The 12,429-nt window shown below is 45.9% G+C and overlaps 1 protein-coding gene across 1 annotated transcript; it reads left to right on the top strand.

Annotated features, from left to right (window-relative positions):
• The first annotated feature begins 1,569 nt into the window (after positions 1 to 1,569).
• lmo4b (LIM domain only 4b) lies at positions 1,570 to 12,212 on the top strand. The gene is made up of 5 exons (XM_079221407.1): positions 1,570 to 1,661; positions 3,274 to 3,514; positions 8,022 to 8,118; positions 8,795 to 8,950; positions 11,280 to 12,212. Exons 2-5 carry the CDS (start codon positions 3,279 to 3,281, stop codon positions 11,286 to 11,288), a joined length of 498 nt encoding a protein of 165 aa, XP_079077533.1. The 5' UTR covers positions 1,570 to 1,661; positions 3,274 to 3,278; the 3' UTR covers positions 11,289 to 12,212.
• The last annotated feature ends 217 nt before the right edge of the window (positions 12,213 to 12,429 follow it).

The raw sequence follows: 12,429 nt of genomic DNA, 5'->3' as shown, positions 1-12,429 counted from the left end.
AAAAGATAATCTTTATACATCTGATGTCTTCCTAATGAAGCCAGGGGCATCTTTTAATGAAGCTGTTTTGTCATGTAAAATCGGTCAACCCGGTGGATCTCTATTAAGTTTTCTCTGAGGCAACTTTTCTCCAATAGCAACACTTTTTTTGTTTAACCCAAAGACGTCACTTGTTTTTCACTTGCTTCACTGCAGCTTTTTTTCTTGTTGTTGTTTTTCTTGTAAAAGCTGAATATACAAGAGCAAGGATCTTCTTTCTCTGTCAACACCATGTTCAGCAACATGTCAGCACCACATTATTTCTATGAGGAGGGTTGCAATCACTTGCAGTCTTTGAAGTCTCACGTGATGGTGGAAACTTAAAACTGCAAGACTCAGTGAATCTGAGGCATCTCAGCCAAATCGAGGTCTTGCAGATTAGCCTTAATAGGTGTTGAAACCAATGACCCAGGGCTTAATGAGGTTGGACACGACAGCAGGCCTTGCGATTACTTTCGGTGACAGACGATGGCGCCACTACGCAGCTATTAGGCCTCGATATTTCCCAGAGGTTGGAGTCACCCTCGGTAAACTAAGTAGTTATTGAATGTCAACTAATTAAACTCAGACGTGAGGTGAATGCAGCCCACTGGATGCTGCCTATGCGGCTCGTATTTAGAAAAAAATGAAATAAATGTTCAGTCTGCCCTTGTATGACAACGAAAGGAGATCCATCCGTTTTTATTAGGATACTATTATTCAGCTATCACGGCCAATCATTCCCTTTGCGAATAGTGTGTGCGCAATACAAGAAGATAGACAAATTAATTACACAATTTATATTCTTGCAACTAATTCCACGCGGCACACCCTAAGAATGGCGTGTTTATGAAGCTCCCTTGCGGGTCTCGCCTCTCCCCCGACAGTGTTTTTACAAGTGTGTACATTTTGGACACTCGTCTTTTTACGCCGCTTCTTTCGCACCTCTCCGGCCCCCGTATCCCTTCCATCCCTCTCTGCGTGTCCACAAGTCAATCGCGCCCCCCCCTCATCCCCTCTCTTCGTCTCTGATTGGCTGGATTTGTTATTCCTGCTAAATGGACCGAGCGCCGATTGGCTGCGGCGGCGCCTTCGTCACGCGGCTAAAAGGGTTTTTTACTGGAGGTTTCTTCCTGTCAGCGACACATGTCGAACAAGCAGCTAACGGGACCCAGCGAGCAGACCGGGAGGACAGTCGATCACAGCCCGTGTGTGCCAGCGCCAGCCTCGTTGTTGCTTCTCCCCTTCTCCTTTCCGCCAAGACGCACGCGCTTCTCGCTCTGATGACAGCGCGGCACGCGTAGACCTGTCACTACATCTGGCAATGGACTGCTTTGGCTCGAGCGAGAGAAAAGAAAGACCGAAGCAGCAGCGCCAGTAAAACGGGAACCGTCCAGTGGAAATACTATCTGATAACTCCATTTGCTCGGCGAACGTCCGAGCTCGAGTCCTCGTCCGAGGCTCGCGGAGCCGGAGGCCGACCGTGCGCGCGATAGTGTACCCGCTTTCTACCTGTACTTTTTTTTTTTTTTTTTTTCTGTGTGTGGAGGGGCTGGTGGTGGGACCGTGTAGCCTACCTGTTTACGCTGCTACCCTGCAAGTCATTAACTTTACAGCCATTACTCTCAAGAGAGACAGCCGAGGTAGGTGTCCGCTTGCGCCGCCGCTGTGTTGCATGGGGTTGAACAAGAGAAATAAGCTTTCATCAGTTTGTAGTTTTAGCTAGGTTAGTTCACGCCGTGAAACTAGCCTCTCGTGTCTTTTAAGAATGCTAGCGGTGATATTTGATAGCCTGTGTTATTCTTGCGACATTGCACCCCCCCCCCCCCCCCCCCCAACCCCCTTTTTCCTCCCTCCCTTCTTATCCGCTATGCACGCGCTCGCCCCGCAATAACGCCAACGTTGAGGTTGCATTTCTTTTATTTTCTACTAAAGCGCAGCAGCCAGCGGACAAGACCTTTTTAGCGCATGGCTGCCTGCTATGTTTTTTTCTTTTCCTTCTCTCCCCTCTCTCTCTCTTTCTATTTCCATGACTTGGTCTCTGCGCCCAAATTGCCTGCCCGTGTAATTACTCGAGTTAGCCCATTTAAGTTAAAAGCCTCCCTCCCTCCCTCCTCATCCCCTTCCCCTCCTGTCCCCTTCCATATCTCAGCGGAAAAAAAAGCGAAAAGAAAAAGAAACTCCTCTCTGAATGAAACTTGACGATGGTCCGTCTTGTTTATCCAGGGAGTCACTTTCAGGTCGGCTTTTTGATTCATCTCCCTTTAGATTTAATCAGCGCTAAGGTAGGCTGTGGTTTGTTCCTAAGAGCCATCGCTAATGGGCTTACTGAATGCTTTTCTGTGTGCACCCCACCCTCCCTCCTCTTCCACCCCCAACTCTAATTAGCCTACCTGCCTTTCAACAAAGATTTGGCTTCATCCAGGCATGTAGTCTGCACGACCAAATTGGGAAGGGATTACATTTGAAAGACTGCACATTATTTTCTGCGGGTGAAACAAATGCCTGCGTTGGTTGCAGTAGATTAGAACACCTAGGCATCATTACAGGAGGTGGTAGGTCTGGGCTGTGGAAGATCAGTTATGTGTGTCCTAGTAAAGGCATTGTGTTGCAAGTTCATCGATTGGGGGTCAAAGGCCCGCGAGCATCAAGTTGTTGGTAAACACAGAGCCGGGGGCACCAAGCGGTCTCGCATGTCAGTTGGAAGGCAATTTCTGTTCCAGCCAGTTCACACAGTGCTCCTTTTGTGTTTTTAGCCCGTAACCATCACCTCCTCCCTTCAGCCACTTGGGCTGCGATGGGGCGAGGACTTGTGTGCTGAAGTATTGTGCCGTTTAGGATTTCTTAGGACCGCTCGACAAAAGCCCACGCGGCATAATTGTTCCTTTTGGCTCCCCGGGGGGGTTTAGCAGGCAGCAGGCATTTCGTCACAAGAGAGGTCCAACCGAAGCAACCGCACAGGGACGAAGATCAAGGGCAGATTAGTTCACCAAAAGGACTCGTGGCAGAGCAGGACTCCGGACTTGTGTTTTGTTGAGATTGGTGGCCTGCAAGATGTTCAAGGGGATGGAGTTTTTCCAAATTGACAATTCGTAGATTCCCTTGTGGCGTGTGGTACAGATGATGTTTGTGTCGAGAGCCGACCCGTCGCAGGTCCCAAACCTAATTGTATACAAGGCCAATACTGGCCCGGTTTAAGCAAAACCAGCAACTTGTCTAACGGGTGCGTGTTTTCTTTCTTTCTTTTTTTTTTAGGGACGATGGTGAATCCCGGAGGCAGCAGCCAGCCACCACCGGTGGGCACGGGCTCTCTGTCCTGGAAGCGGTGTGCAGGCTGCGGGGGTAAAATCGCAGACCGCTTCCTCCTCTACACCATGGACAGCTACTGGCACAGCCGATGCCTCAAGTGCTCCTGCTGCCAGGCCCAGCTGGGCGAAATCGGCACGTCGTGCTACACGAAGAGCGGCATGATCCTCTGTAGAAATGACTACATCAGGTGAGGAAGAGAAAAACAAGTTGTAACGCATGCGCGCATCATTTATCTTTTGTTCAGGAGATCGATCATTATTGCCTCAGATTATCTGAAGCAACCGTCACAGTGAAAGTTTGATGTTTTTCTTTGTAAAATAATTGTGTTCCTCAGCATCCAGATACTGTCTTGTTTTTAAAGTGCTGGGATACATTAAGAAACATTATTAGATCAAGTTCTAAACCGGCCAGAAATAGGGCTGGTCCATGCAAACGATAAACAAGGTTTGGTGTACTTCTGCGGAACATGTGTCTCATATTGTACTGACATCATCGGTGTTCATTAAACTGCCCTGGTTGAAGTCTCCCCGGTCTACCCGAACGAGGTCAAACACGCTGGCATGTTGACAGGGCACAGAGCAGAAAAGTGTCGTTCTGCCCCGTCTGATGTTCATGGTCAGCTGAAGGACAAAAACTCGTGGTCTTTGTGGCTTTTTGCGTTTGCTCTGCGAGACGTGTGCACGGTGTTCGTGTCGGGCGCAGATTATTGTTTTTATTTAGTTTTTATGTAACCGAAAAGCACCCTTTTTAATTAGCAAAGAGAGCCTTTTTAAATATTCTAGTAGGTGTGGCAGAAACCCAACCAGAGCTTACTGATGACACCCTCACTCTGGTAATGTGGAGCAGGCTGATGTCACGGCACAGGGCACAGTTTACTGGAAGTTCAGATGCTTTCTTCAATCACCCCGGGGCCCAAGAAGGGTATTCATTTAGTTTGACTATTATTCTATGAACACAAGATGTGTTTTCAAAAGTTAAAATGCATGCAAATCCATGTGTCTTTGCATTAATAACCTGAAGGACGGAGCTGCGCTGACGGTAAACATGGAACCTGCATCACTGCTATTAGATCCGTGCGGATAATTCAAAATCTAAAGTGTGCCTGTGCGCTTTCACACCCACCTCATGAAGAGGATGAGGAAGTCAATGGGGTACTTCATTCATAATGGGACTATAACGTAATTAAAATTGGAAGGGGGGGTGGGCATGTGGATACACCTTTCCACTTGAAATGAGAGCATGCTTGGTGGAAGAGCTAAAACGCATATTATGGAACCAGGAGATCTCTGCAGAGATAAAGATAGGAGCGTGTGGGGGAGAGAGAGAGAAAGAGACAAAAACATCTGACAGTGAGTCTACACAATTAAATGCTTTAATTATAGTCCCCCTCCATTTCCTTTAGTCCTGATGGGTTTTATCTAATGAGATCTGGTCCCTGGCTTGTATCCGCTCCCAGTGACGTGTCCGAAATGAATGAGAGCCACACTGCAAACAAAACATTTAATTAACCAAATTGGCTTTTGAGAGAGAGCAAGAGAGAAAGACAGATAGAGAAGAGGGATTATTGCGAAGGCCATTTGACGCTGTCACCCCCCCCCCCCCCCCCCCCCCCTCTCTTAAAGGGCCAGACTCATTTTTGTAATAGACTGCTATGCTGCCCCGTACGACATACATGTTAAGCTCCAAACTGAGATTAATACGGCTGATAAGAAAAGGCTCATCTGATTGATCAGGAGTGGAAACGCATCACATCACAGCTATAATGGGATGTACTGCCTGGTCTGGGTTGATACCCATCTCTCATCAATCAAGTGGGAATATTCACACACACACACCCCCACACACACACATGAGGCACCACCCCGGTTTCTCATGCAGTGCTGCCACCAGAAGCTCTAATGTCGGGAACTTTTAAGCCAAAGTTGCGTTTGCTGCGGTGGGGGGAGGGGTGGAATCATGTTGTTCTAAGCTGGAGCTGATATTATTTCTGTGGGCTGCTAGTAGAGGGAGAATTCATTTACTTGTGGCTGCTGGATTCAGTGAGAACGCTGTCCCCTTAATTGAATAAGCCTAGGTAATTAAATGGCACTTTTCCAATAGAACGTGTGAGGTAAATCTAATAGTTGGTTATTTAATATCACTTTGAAGTCTGCCCACTCAAGCACTATGACAGCACAAGAGAATGTGAACTATTAAGCCAGGGAAGGGAGGAAGGGAAAAAAAAAAAACGGGATCTCAGAAATTAATTAAATCGCATGCAATTTAGAGGAAACGTTTATCTTGATTTGTCATAACAGAATTAATTCAAGGCCTTCAATTCACTTGGGGCCAGATCTGTTACTCTGAATTAACCAAGTGTAATTTGGCTGATCCCCCCCACAACCACCACCACCACCCACCCCTACACACACCCCTGCACATACACGGCGCAGATCCACGCGCCCTCCCTCATCCCAGCAATCTCCCCACCCCGGCCCCTCCACCCTCTTTCTCTAATGCAGCTCTTGCCATTATGCAAAGCCCCGCTTCAGTATCAATATGGCCTAGTGCTTTTAAGGTGCTTTGGCTGCTGATGTAGAGAGGCATTTTTAATGGACTGTGTTGCAGAAATCATTGTTGTGGGGTAATTTTACCCCACTCAAAGGCCTTGGTGAATGAGGTCTGCATTTACCCGACAGCCGAGCAGCAAGCCATGCTATATTTCACCTGGCAGTCCGCGCTGAAATGAAATCCAATAGTCGCTGCCTATATAGACAACAGACAGCTCTCAATGTGTTTCTTTTGTGGTATTTAATTTAATCAAACGCGTTGGTCGTAGCACAGCCGTCCTCCAGAACCAGAGAAAGAGCCACTGATTCTTTTTTTTCTTTTCACAAGGGGGAGAAAAAAAAGAGCTGAAACCAGATGTGTCACTGCAATTAAAGAGTCCCTTGGCCTTAATTATACTGACCTGGCAGTGTCTGCTTCACCTCAGCGCTGTAGGTCACTGGCGGAGGAGGCCATTACAGCCCAAGTTCAAACCGATAGAGCAACTTAATTTAGCACCTTAAAGGCTTCGGCTCCTTAAATCAAACACTATCAAGAGCTCCCCCTCCCCGCGATAAAATTATTAACCTGGTATGAGTTCCATGCTGGCGAAACGTAAAAAGGCGGTGGTGAGAATGCAGTCTTTGTTTCGACATCTATTTAAAAAAAAAAAAAAAAGGAGGGAAACTCCTCGGGAACAAGTTCAACATGAGCACAAAGAGCATATTTTCGATTTGAGCAAAGTTTATATATATATATATATATATATATTATATATTTTTTGGATTTGTCTTTTCCCACAGATTGCACAAGAGTCTTAAAGTGAGAGGCCTATGCGGTCGTTTCCACTATCGTGTTTGTCCCAGTGAAAGCAGGGAATTGGCAGTGTTGTGACGACAGCCTCCAGTTAATTAGTTTCTGAAATTGAGTTTTGATGGAGCCTTTCCAAATGACGCCAAGACAAAATTTGCTTCTGCCTGGGCTGTCTTATTGAAAGCCATTTCTGTGTCCCCTTTGCGAAAACGGAGCTCTGGCTTGTTTGTTTGTCAATATATCTAACAACTGCTTGGTTCTGGTCGGGATTGGTAGAGGCATTTATTCCTTCGCTCGGTCTCTGCACGAATTTGTTAAATACTTTTCGTAAAATTCCCCCTTTTAAGAACGTCTTGACAGCAAAAAAAGTAATTCGTACAGCACTTTCAGCTCCCGATTTCTTTTTCTTAATTTTTTTTTTGGAGAGCCAAACAACTTTTATCTGAAGCAAACACACCAATGTTAACCCCCCCCCCCCCCCCTCCTAGCCCTATCCCTTTCGCTCCCTTTTTTTTTTTTCTTCATCCCTCTCTCCCCTTCTCTGCGGAGCATGTCAGATGCCGTGGTCTTATTTGATTGCTTAGGAAAAGTGCAGTGATAGAGCAAACACCCGGTGAGATATGATGACAAATGGGTCCAGATCCCAGTAAATTACTTTCTGCTCAAATCGAAATTTCATTCAGTTTGCTGCTCACCGAGATGAAGTAATCTAAATTGTGGACTCAGAAGGAAGATAGAAGGGAAGCTGGAGCAAGCATTTCATTATCAAGGAGAGAGAGAGACGGAGAGAGGGAGAAGGTTAGGGACGAAAGAGATGAGCAGAAGCAAATCTAAAGTGTTGACACCATGATTGAAAAGGTTAACCCATGCACATTATATATCAACGCGAGTAGCTACTGGCTTCTAATGGAAACACGGCACTGACAGAGCATTCACCGGAGTCCTAATGGCAAAAGCACTATGTCTCCCCCTGGATGTACAATCAAATCCTCTTAGGTCCTGATTGCTTATGTTCCAGGTTATTATTAGGTTGCAAAAAAATAAAACTGGGGGGGGGGGGGGAGCACACCAAAAGTAATATGCCGTTTCAGTGCTCAATGCATGTGGAGAGCAGAGAGCTGGAGGGATTCGTTCCTCCGTCGACGTTGTGATGATTGTCCATTTCTCCATTCTGTTACTCTCCCCTCGGTTATGTTTTTTCTCTCTCCCTTCAAGTCACCAATGGAGCTGGGGAGTAGTGAATTTAGCTCTGAACGTGCTGAACAGACCACAGTCCATTGCACAGGGCTGACTCTATGACGATGTCTACTGGGGCTCCGAAGTAACGTCTCCTTCTTCTTCCTAATTTTTCTCAGATTATTTGGAAACAGTGGAGCTTGCAGCGCTTGCGGTCAGTCCATTCCAGCCAGTGAACTGGTGATGCGGGCACAAGGCAACGTGTACCACCTCAAGGTAAATCTAACGTTTTCTTCAGAATGCTACACACACACTTAACAGTGTTCCTTTGTTGTGGATTTGTTACACTGGCCCGTAACGGGATGAATAAAGTTGCACTGAAATGAACAATCATTTTAGAGGGCGTTTTGATCAAAGATGTCTTCTGTGGACAGTAAACATAAAAAGAAGCTTGTTGTTTTGGAATATGAAGAACCGTCTGAAGAGATGGGTTGATCAGAGTCTGGAGCAATTATTAATTAAAAGTTGAGTTTAAAATGATGAGCAAAACATTCAAGTGGAAAGTTTAGTTGTCAAGTGGTACTCATTGTACTTGCAGCAGCTAAAAGCAGGGAAAGGAAAACTACTGAATTACTGAAACATTTCAGTCTGGTTAACCAGTCAACACGACATGGACGGAAATTAAATTGCCATCTATTTTGATCAATGAATACATTTGGCAACCGTTGCCTAACTTGATGTTGCTCCAGCTTCTCGGTTGTGAGAGATGCCTGAGAAAAGGTCTGAGGCGATGCTACTTTGGACTGTCTGTCAGTAACTAACAAATTCTTCTTCAACAAAAACTCAACAAAAACTATTTTGCACCTTCAACCACCACGAACACCTTATTGCATAATAGTATTGCGCACTACCTCGTGTTCCTGGTTGTGAACTGTTGTCTGGTCTCCCGCAGTGTTTCACATGTTCCACCTGCCGGAACCGGCTCGTCCCCGGGGATCGGTTCCACTACATCAACGGCAGCCTGTTCTGCGAACACGACAGACCCACAGCGCTCATCAACGGCCATTTGAGTTCACTGCAGACGAACCCGCTACTGCCCGACCAGAAGGTAAGACCCCGCCCACACCTGGGCACTATGCACCGGTGGCCCTGTGGGGGCTGGATGATGATGATGATGATGATGATGATGATGGGGAAAGAGTTCTTTGTGGTCTCATTTCAAAGTATTCAAACAGTCTGATCACTTCAAGGTAAAAGGACGAGTCGGTAAAAGTGCGCCATCAGTCAGCTGGAGTCATTAGCAGAAAAAAGAAGGAAAGAAAACATCTGTAATTTCCACAGCAACATTTTTCACTTCTGTTTACGTTGATGCCGTCGATTCGACTTCACGGCAGGGCATGCAGCCGATACTAAATCTCAGAGCAGATGATGAATTTTATTTTCAGACAGCCAATGGATTTTTCCATCATTCTTTGTTGGAGGACACGCACTCGGAAAATCTGTATTAACCGTCAGCACAAAACGTGAAAATGATTTCTTTTCCTTTTTTCTTTTTGTACCGCTGTCCTCGCACTCATTTTTTGTTATGAGCAGATGCATATTTGACCCATCTTGAATGTATTTGCCGTTCCGAGCCGCACTTCCAACTGTGCGGAGACACGACGGACGCGCGCAGTACAGTGATTTAAAAAGAAAAAAACGGCGTTCGAGTCCTGTATCAACAAGACTGGGATCACCTGGGCTCAGTTATCACGCCGAGGCCAAAAAGAATATGCATCCAGGGCCCCGAGGTGGAACCCAGATGGCAGTCTGCAGCAGCCAGTATATCACGGAAGCTGTCATCATGGCTTTCCATGATTTGATCTTGAGGCCTCCAGTGAAAGCAAAACAGAAGGCCTAATCATATACGAAGGATAACTTCATTCTTCGGGATAGCTTCATTCTGCCCGCAAGGAGATATGATCATTTTTGCCTCACAACAAGGAGCTTTATTGATACCTTGTCTGCACACACAGCACACTGAGAGATATGGGAGGGGGGGGGGGGGGGTTTGGAGTGTGTCAGAGTCTGACTGAAAGAGGAATTATATTGTTGGGAGCATGCATTTCACCTTGAGTGGTTTTGTGAGTAGAGGAGAGGTAGAACTCCATTAAGCCCCCCTTCCCTCCCTCCCTCTTCCCTCCCTCCCTCCACGTCACAGGCCTTTTAAGAGCTTGTCACTTCTACAAATCAGCTCTTAGAGCTCTTAGAGCTCCTCACATTTAAATTGAAAGCCGTTGCATTATCTAGCTTAATTTTAAATGTCTAAGTCCTCACTCCCACCCACCAGCAACCTCCCCCCCCAATGTCTCTTGCAGCACGGCTGGTGTAGTAAATATGAGGCCTCATTGTTTATTTATGCGCTAACATCAATTGTAGTGAAAACTGCTGAATTATTGATGCTAAAATGCAATCTGAATATTGGCCCCGGTGCTTTAATTATAGCAGAGAGAGAATTATTAAATAAACAGAGACGCATCGCTCAGTGGGAAGCGGTCTCGGGATGCTTTTGTTAACTCCGCGAGTGAGACGAGGACAATTAGCCCGCTGCTGAAGCACTTCGTCACAAAAAGATCTCCCCCCAAAACCACATTAATGTCTTTTGCTGTAGCAGAATGCGGACGGCCTGAAATGACACAGACTTGCAAGCGGGATACCGACTCTCCAGATCAATGCGCCTTGTGTGTCCTCAACAGTACAACAGGGATCGCAAACGGAAACACTGGCTGATTCAGCGGGGAGAAAATGAAGCAGTCGGCTCGTACGCAAACACGCGGGTTTATCCGGGCGACCGGTGTTTATGGTTATAATTTTTTTTTTGCCGTGACATAATTGCCGCCGTCCGCGTTTGAGGTGCGGGGCATTTGATGCTCATTTATTAAGCTTTTCTTTCTTGCGTCTCCCTAATCTCTTTGTTCAGAACAGACAAATTACCTCCCTCACACGGAGCTGCTTTGACCCAGGGGAGCGAGACCCTCCCAGCGTCAGTCACTTTAATTAGCCCCCAAGTAGGAGTTTGCAATTACTAATAGACTGAAGCCCTCCTAGTGATTTTGAGGGATGAAGGGGAAAAGTAAACTGCCTCTAAGAATCATAAAGAAGGAAAAAAAGAGAGAGGGGTACAATTTTTGGGTTGCACAGGACTGAACACCTCCTGCAGTTATGTCAGAGCAGGGTTGTAATTATACCAAAGAGAATCGCTTCATGGATACACTTTTAAGTTAATGCAAAGTAAATGGGACACCAGATGGGTTTCAAAGCCTGGCTGATCAATAAATTAAACACTGGAGCTGGTGGAGAGTGGATTTCATCAGTGTGAAACATGTGTGGCATTTTGTGAGCTGACGCTTTATAATGATGGACTAAATAAAACACTTTTTTCTTCTATCTCTCACTAGGTGTGTTAGGCGGGAGCTGTGCAGGAAGCAGAATGTGTGCCTTCATTTTAGCCCTTACTCATTCTCACCCCGAGACGGCGTGGATCAGCAGCCTTTTAGCAGTGCTCCCAGGCCCATCGTTTCCCCAAAAGGAGTCCTCCACCCGCCCGACCAGTTACTTGACTTTCATTTCTGCGACCCCCCCCCCCCCCTCCCCCCCCCAACCCTCAGCCTTTCAGTCTCGGCTTTTCCCTAAACATGGGTGGATACTTGCACTTAATGCACCTGAATCGGGGGGAACGCCGAGGACTCCTTGACCTTGGAATAAAAAAGAAGAAGAAGGGGACCGATCAGAATCCATGGGGACTCTTCTGGAAGAGTAAAATTAAATGAAACACAAGGGGATGTTGTGACTGAAGAGAAACAAAAAGACTAATGACGCTGAAGAAGATGCAGGCTTTTCCACGCTGCATATTTGTTTAAAAAGACATTTTGGGGGAAAACCTGGGACCTTTTTTCATTTTTCCTCCATTCCTTTTCTATCCTCATTCCCCAACAACATGGTGTTTCCACTTTATATATTTTAAGTGTTGTCAAAGGGGAATGCTTTTTTTTTTCTTTCTTTCCTTTGGTGGTATATATAGAAAAAGATGGGGTTAAAAAAAATATCTGTGGCTTTTTTTGTGGAAAACAAATCATGAACACTCTTGGTGTATTTGTAAAAACTACCATGTATGTACAGTATGCATGTAAATGTCGTTGTCCAGGCGTCACACACACACACACACACACACACACACACACACACAACCCCTACTAAACCTACGGCAAGCCGAAGAACTTTGCTCATAGTCAGTAATGTAGAGATCATCAACAACACAAATGCTGAATGAAAGAGAAATTTATTTGTGATATTTTCCGAGACATTTGCTCCAGTCTGGTGTATTTAATTAATAAAAATATTGAAGATTTAAAAAGCCTCCTTAAAAGTCATTGCAAAGCCTCCGAATATCTGTACTCCAAAAGTTCCAATCAGAGTTTGTCGTTGGTACAGAGAACTCTGCTTCACACCCTCACTGCGAGGTCAATTCATCAAGTTGCTCGATAATTTGTCTTTGGTGCCAAAAGCCTGATAACAAAGCGTGATTTGTCCGCCTTACCGTTGGAAATC

The sequence above is a fragment of the Taurulus bubalis genome (assembly GCF_910589615.1).
Source record: "Taurulus bubalis genome assembly, chromosome: 7".
Lineage (NCBI taxonomy): Eukaryota > Metazoa > Chordata > Actinopteri > Perciformes > Cottidae > Taurulus > Taurulus bubalis.
The sequence above is the reverse complement of the archived record's forward strand: the minus strand, read 5'-3'. Positions and strand labels throughout refer to the sequence as shown.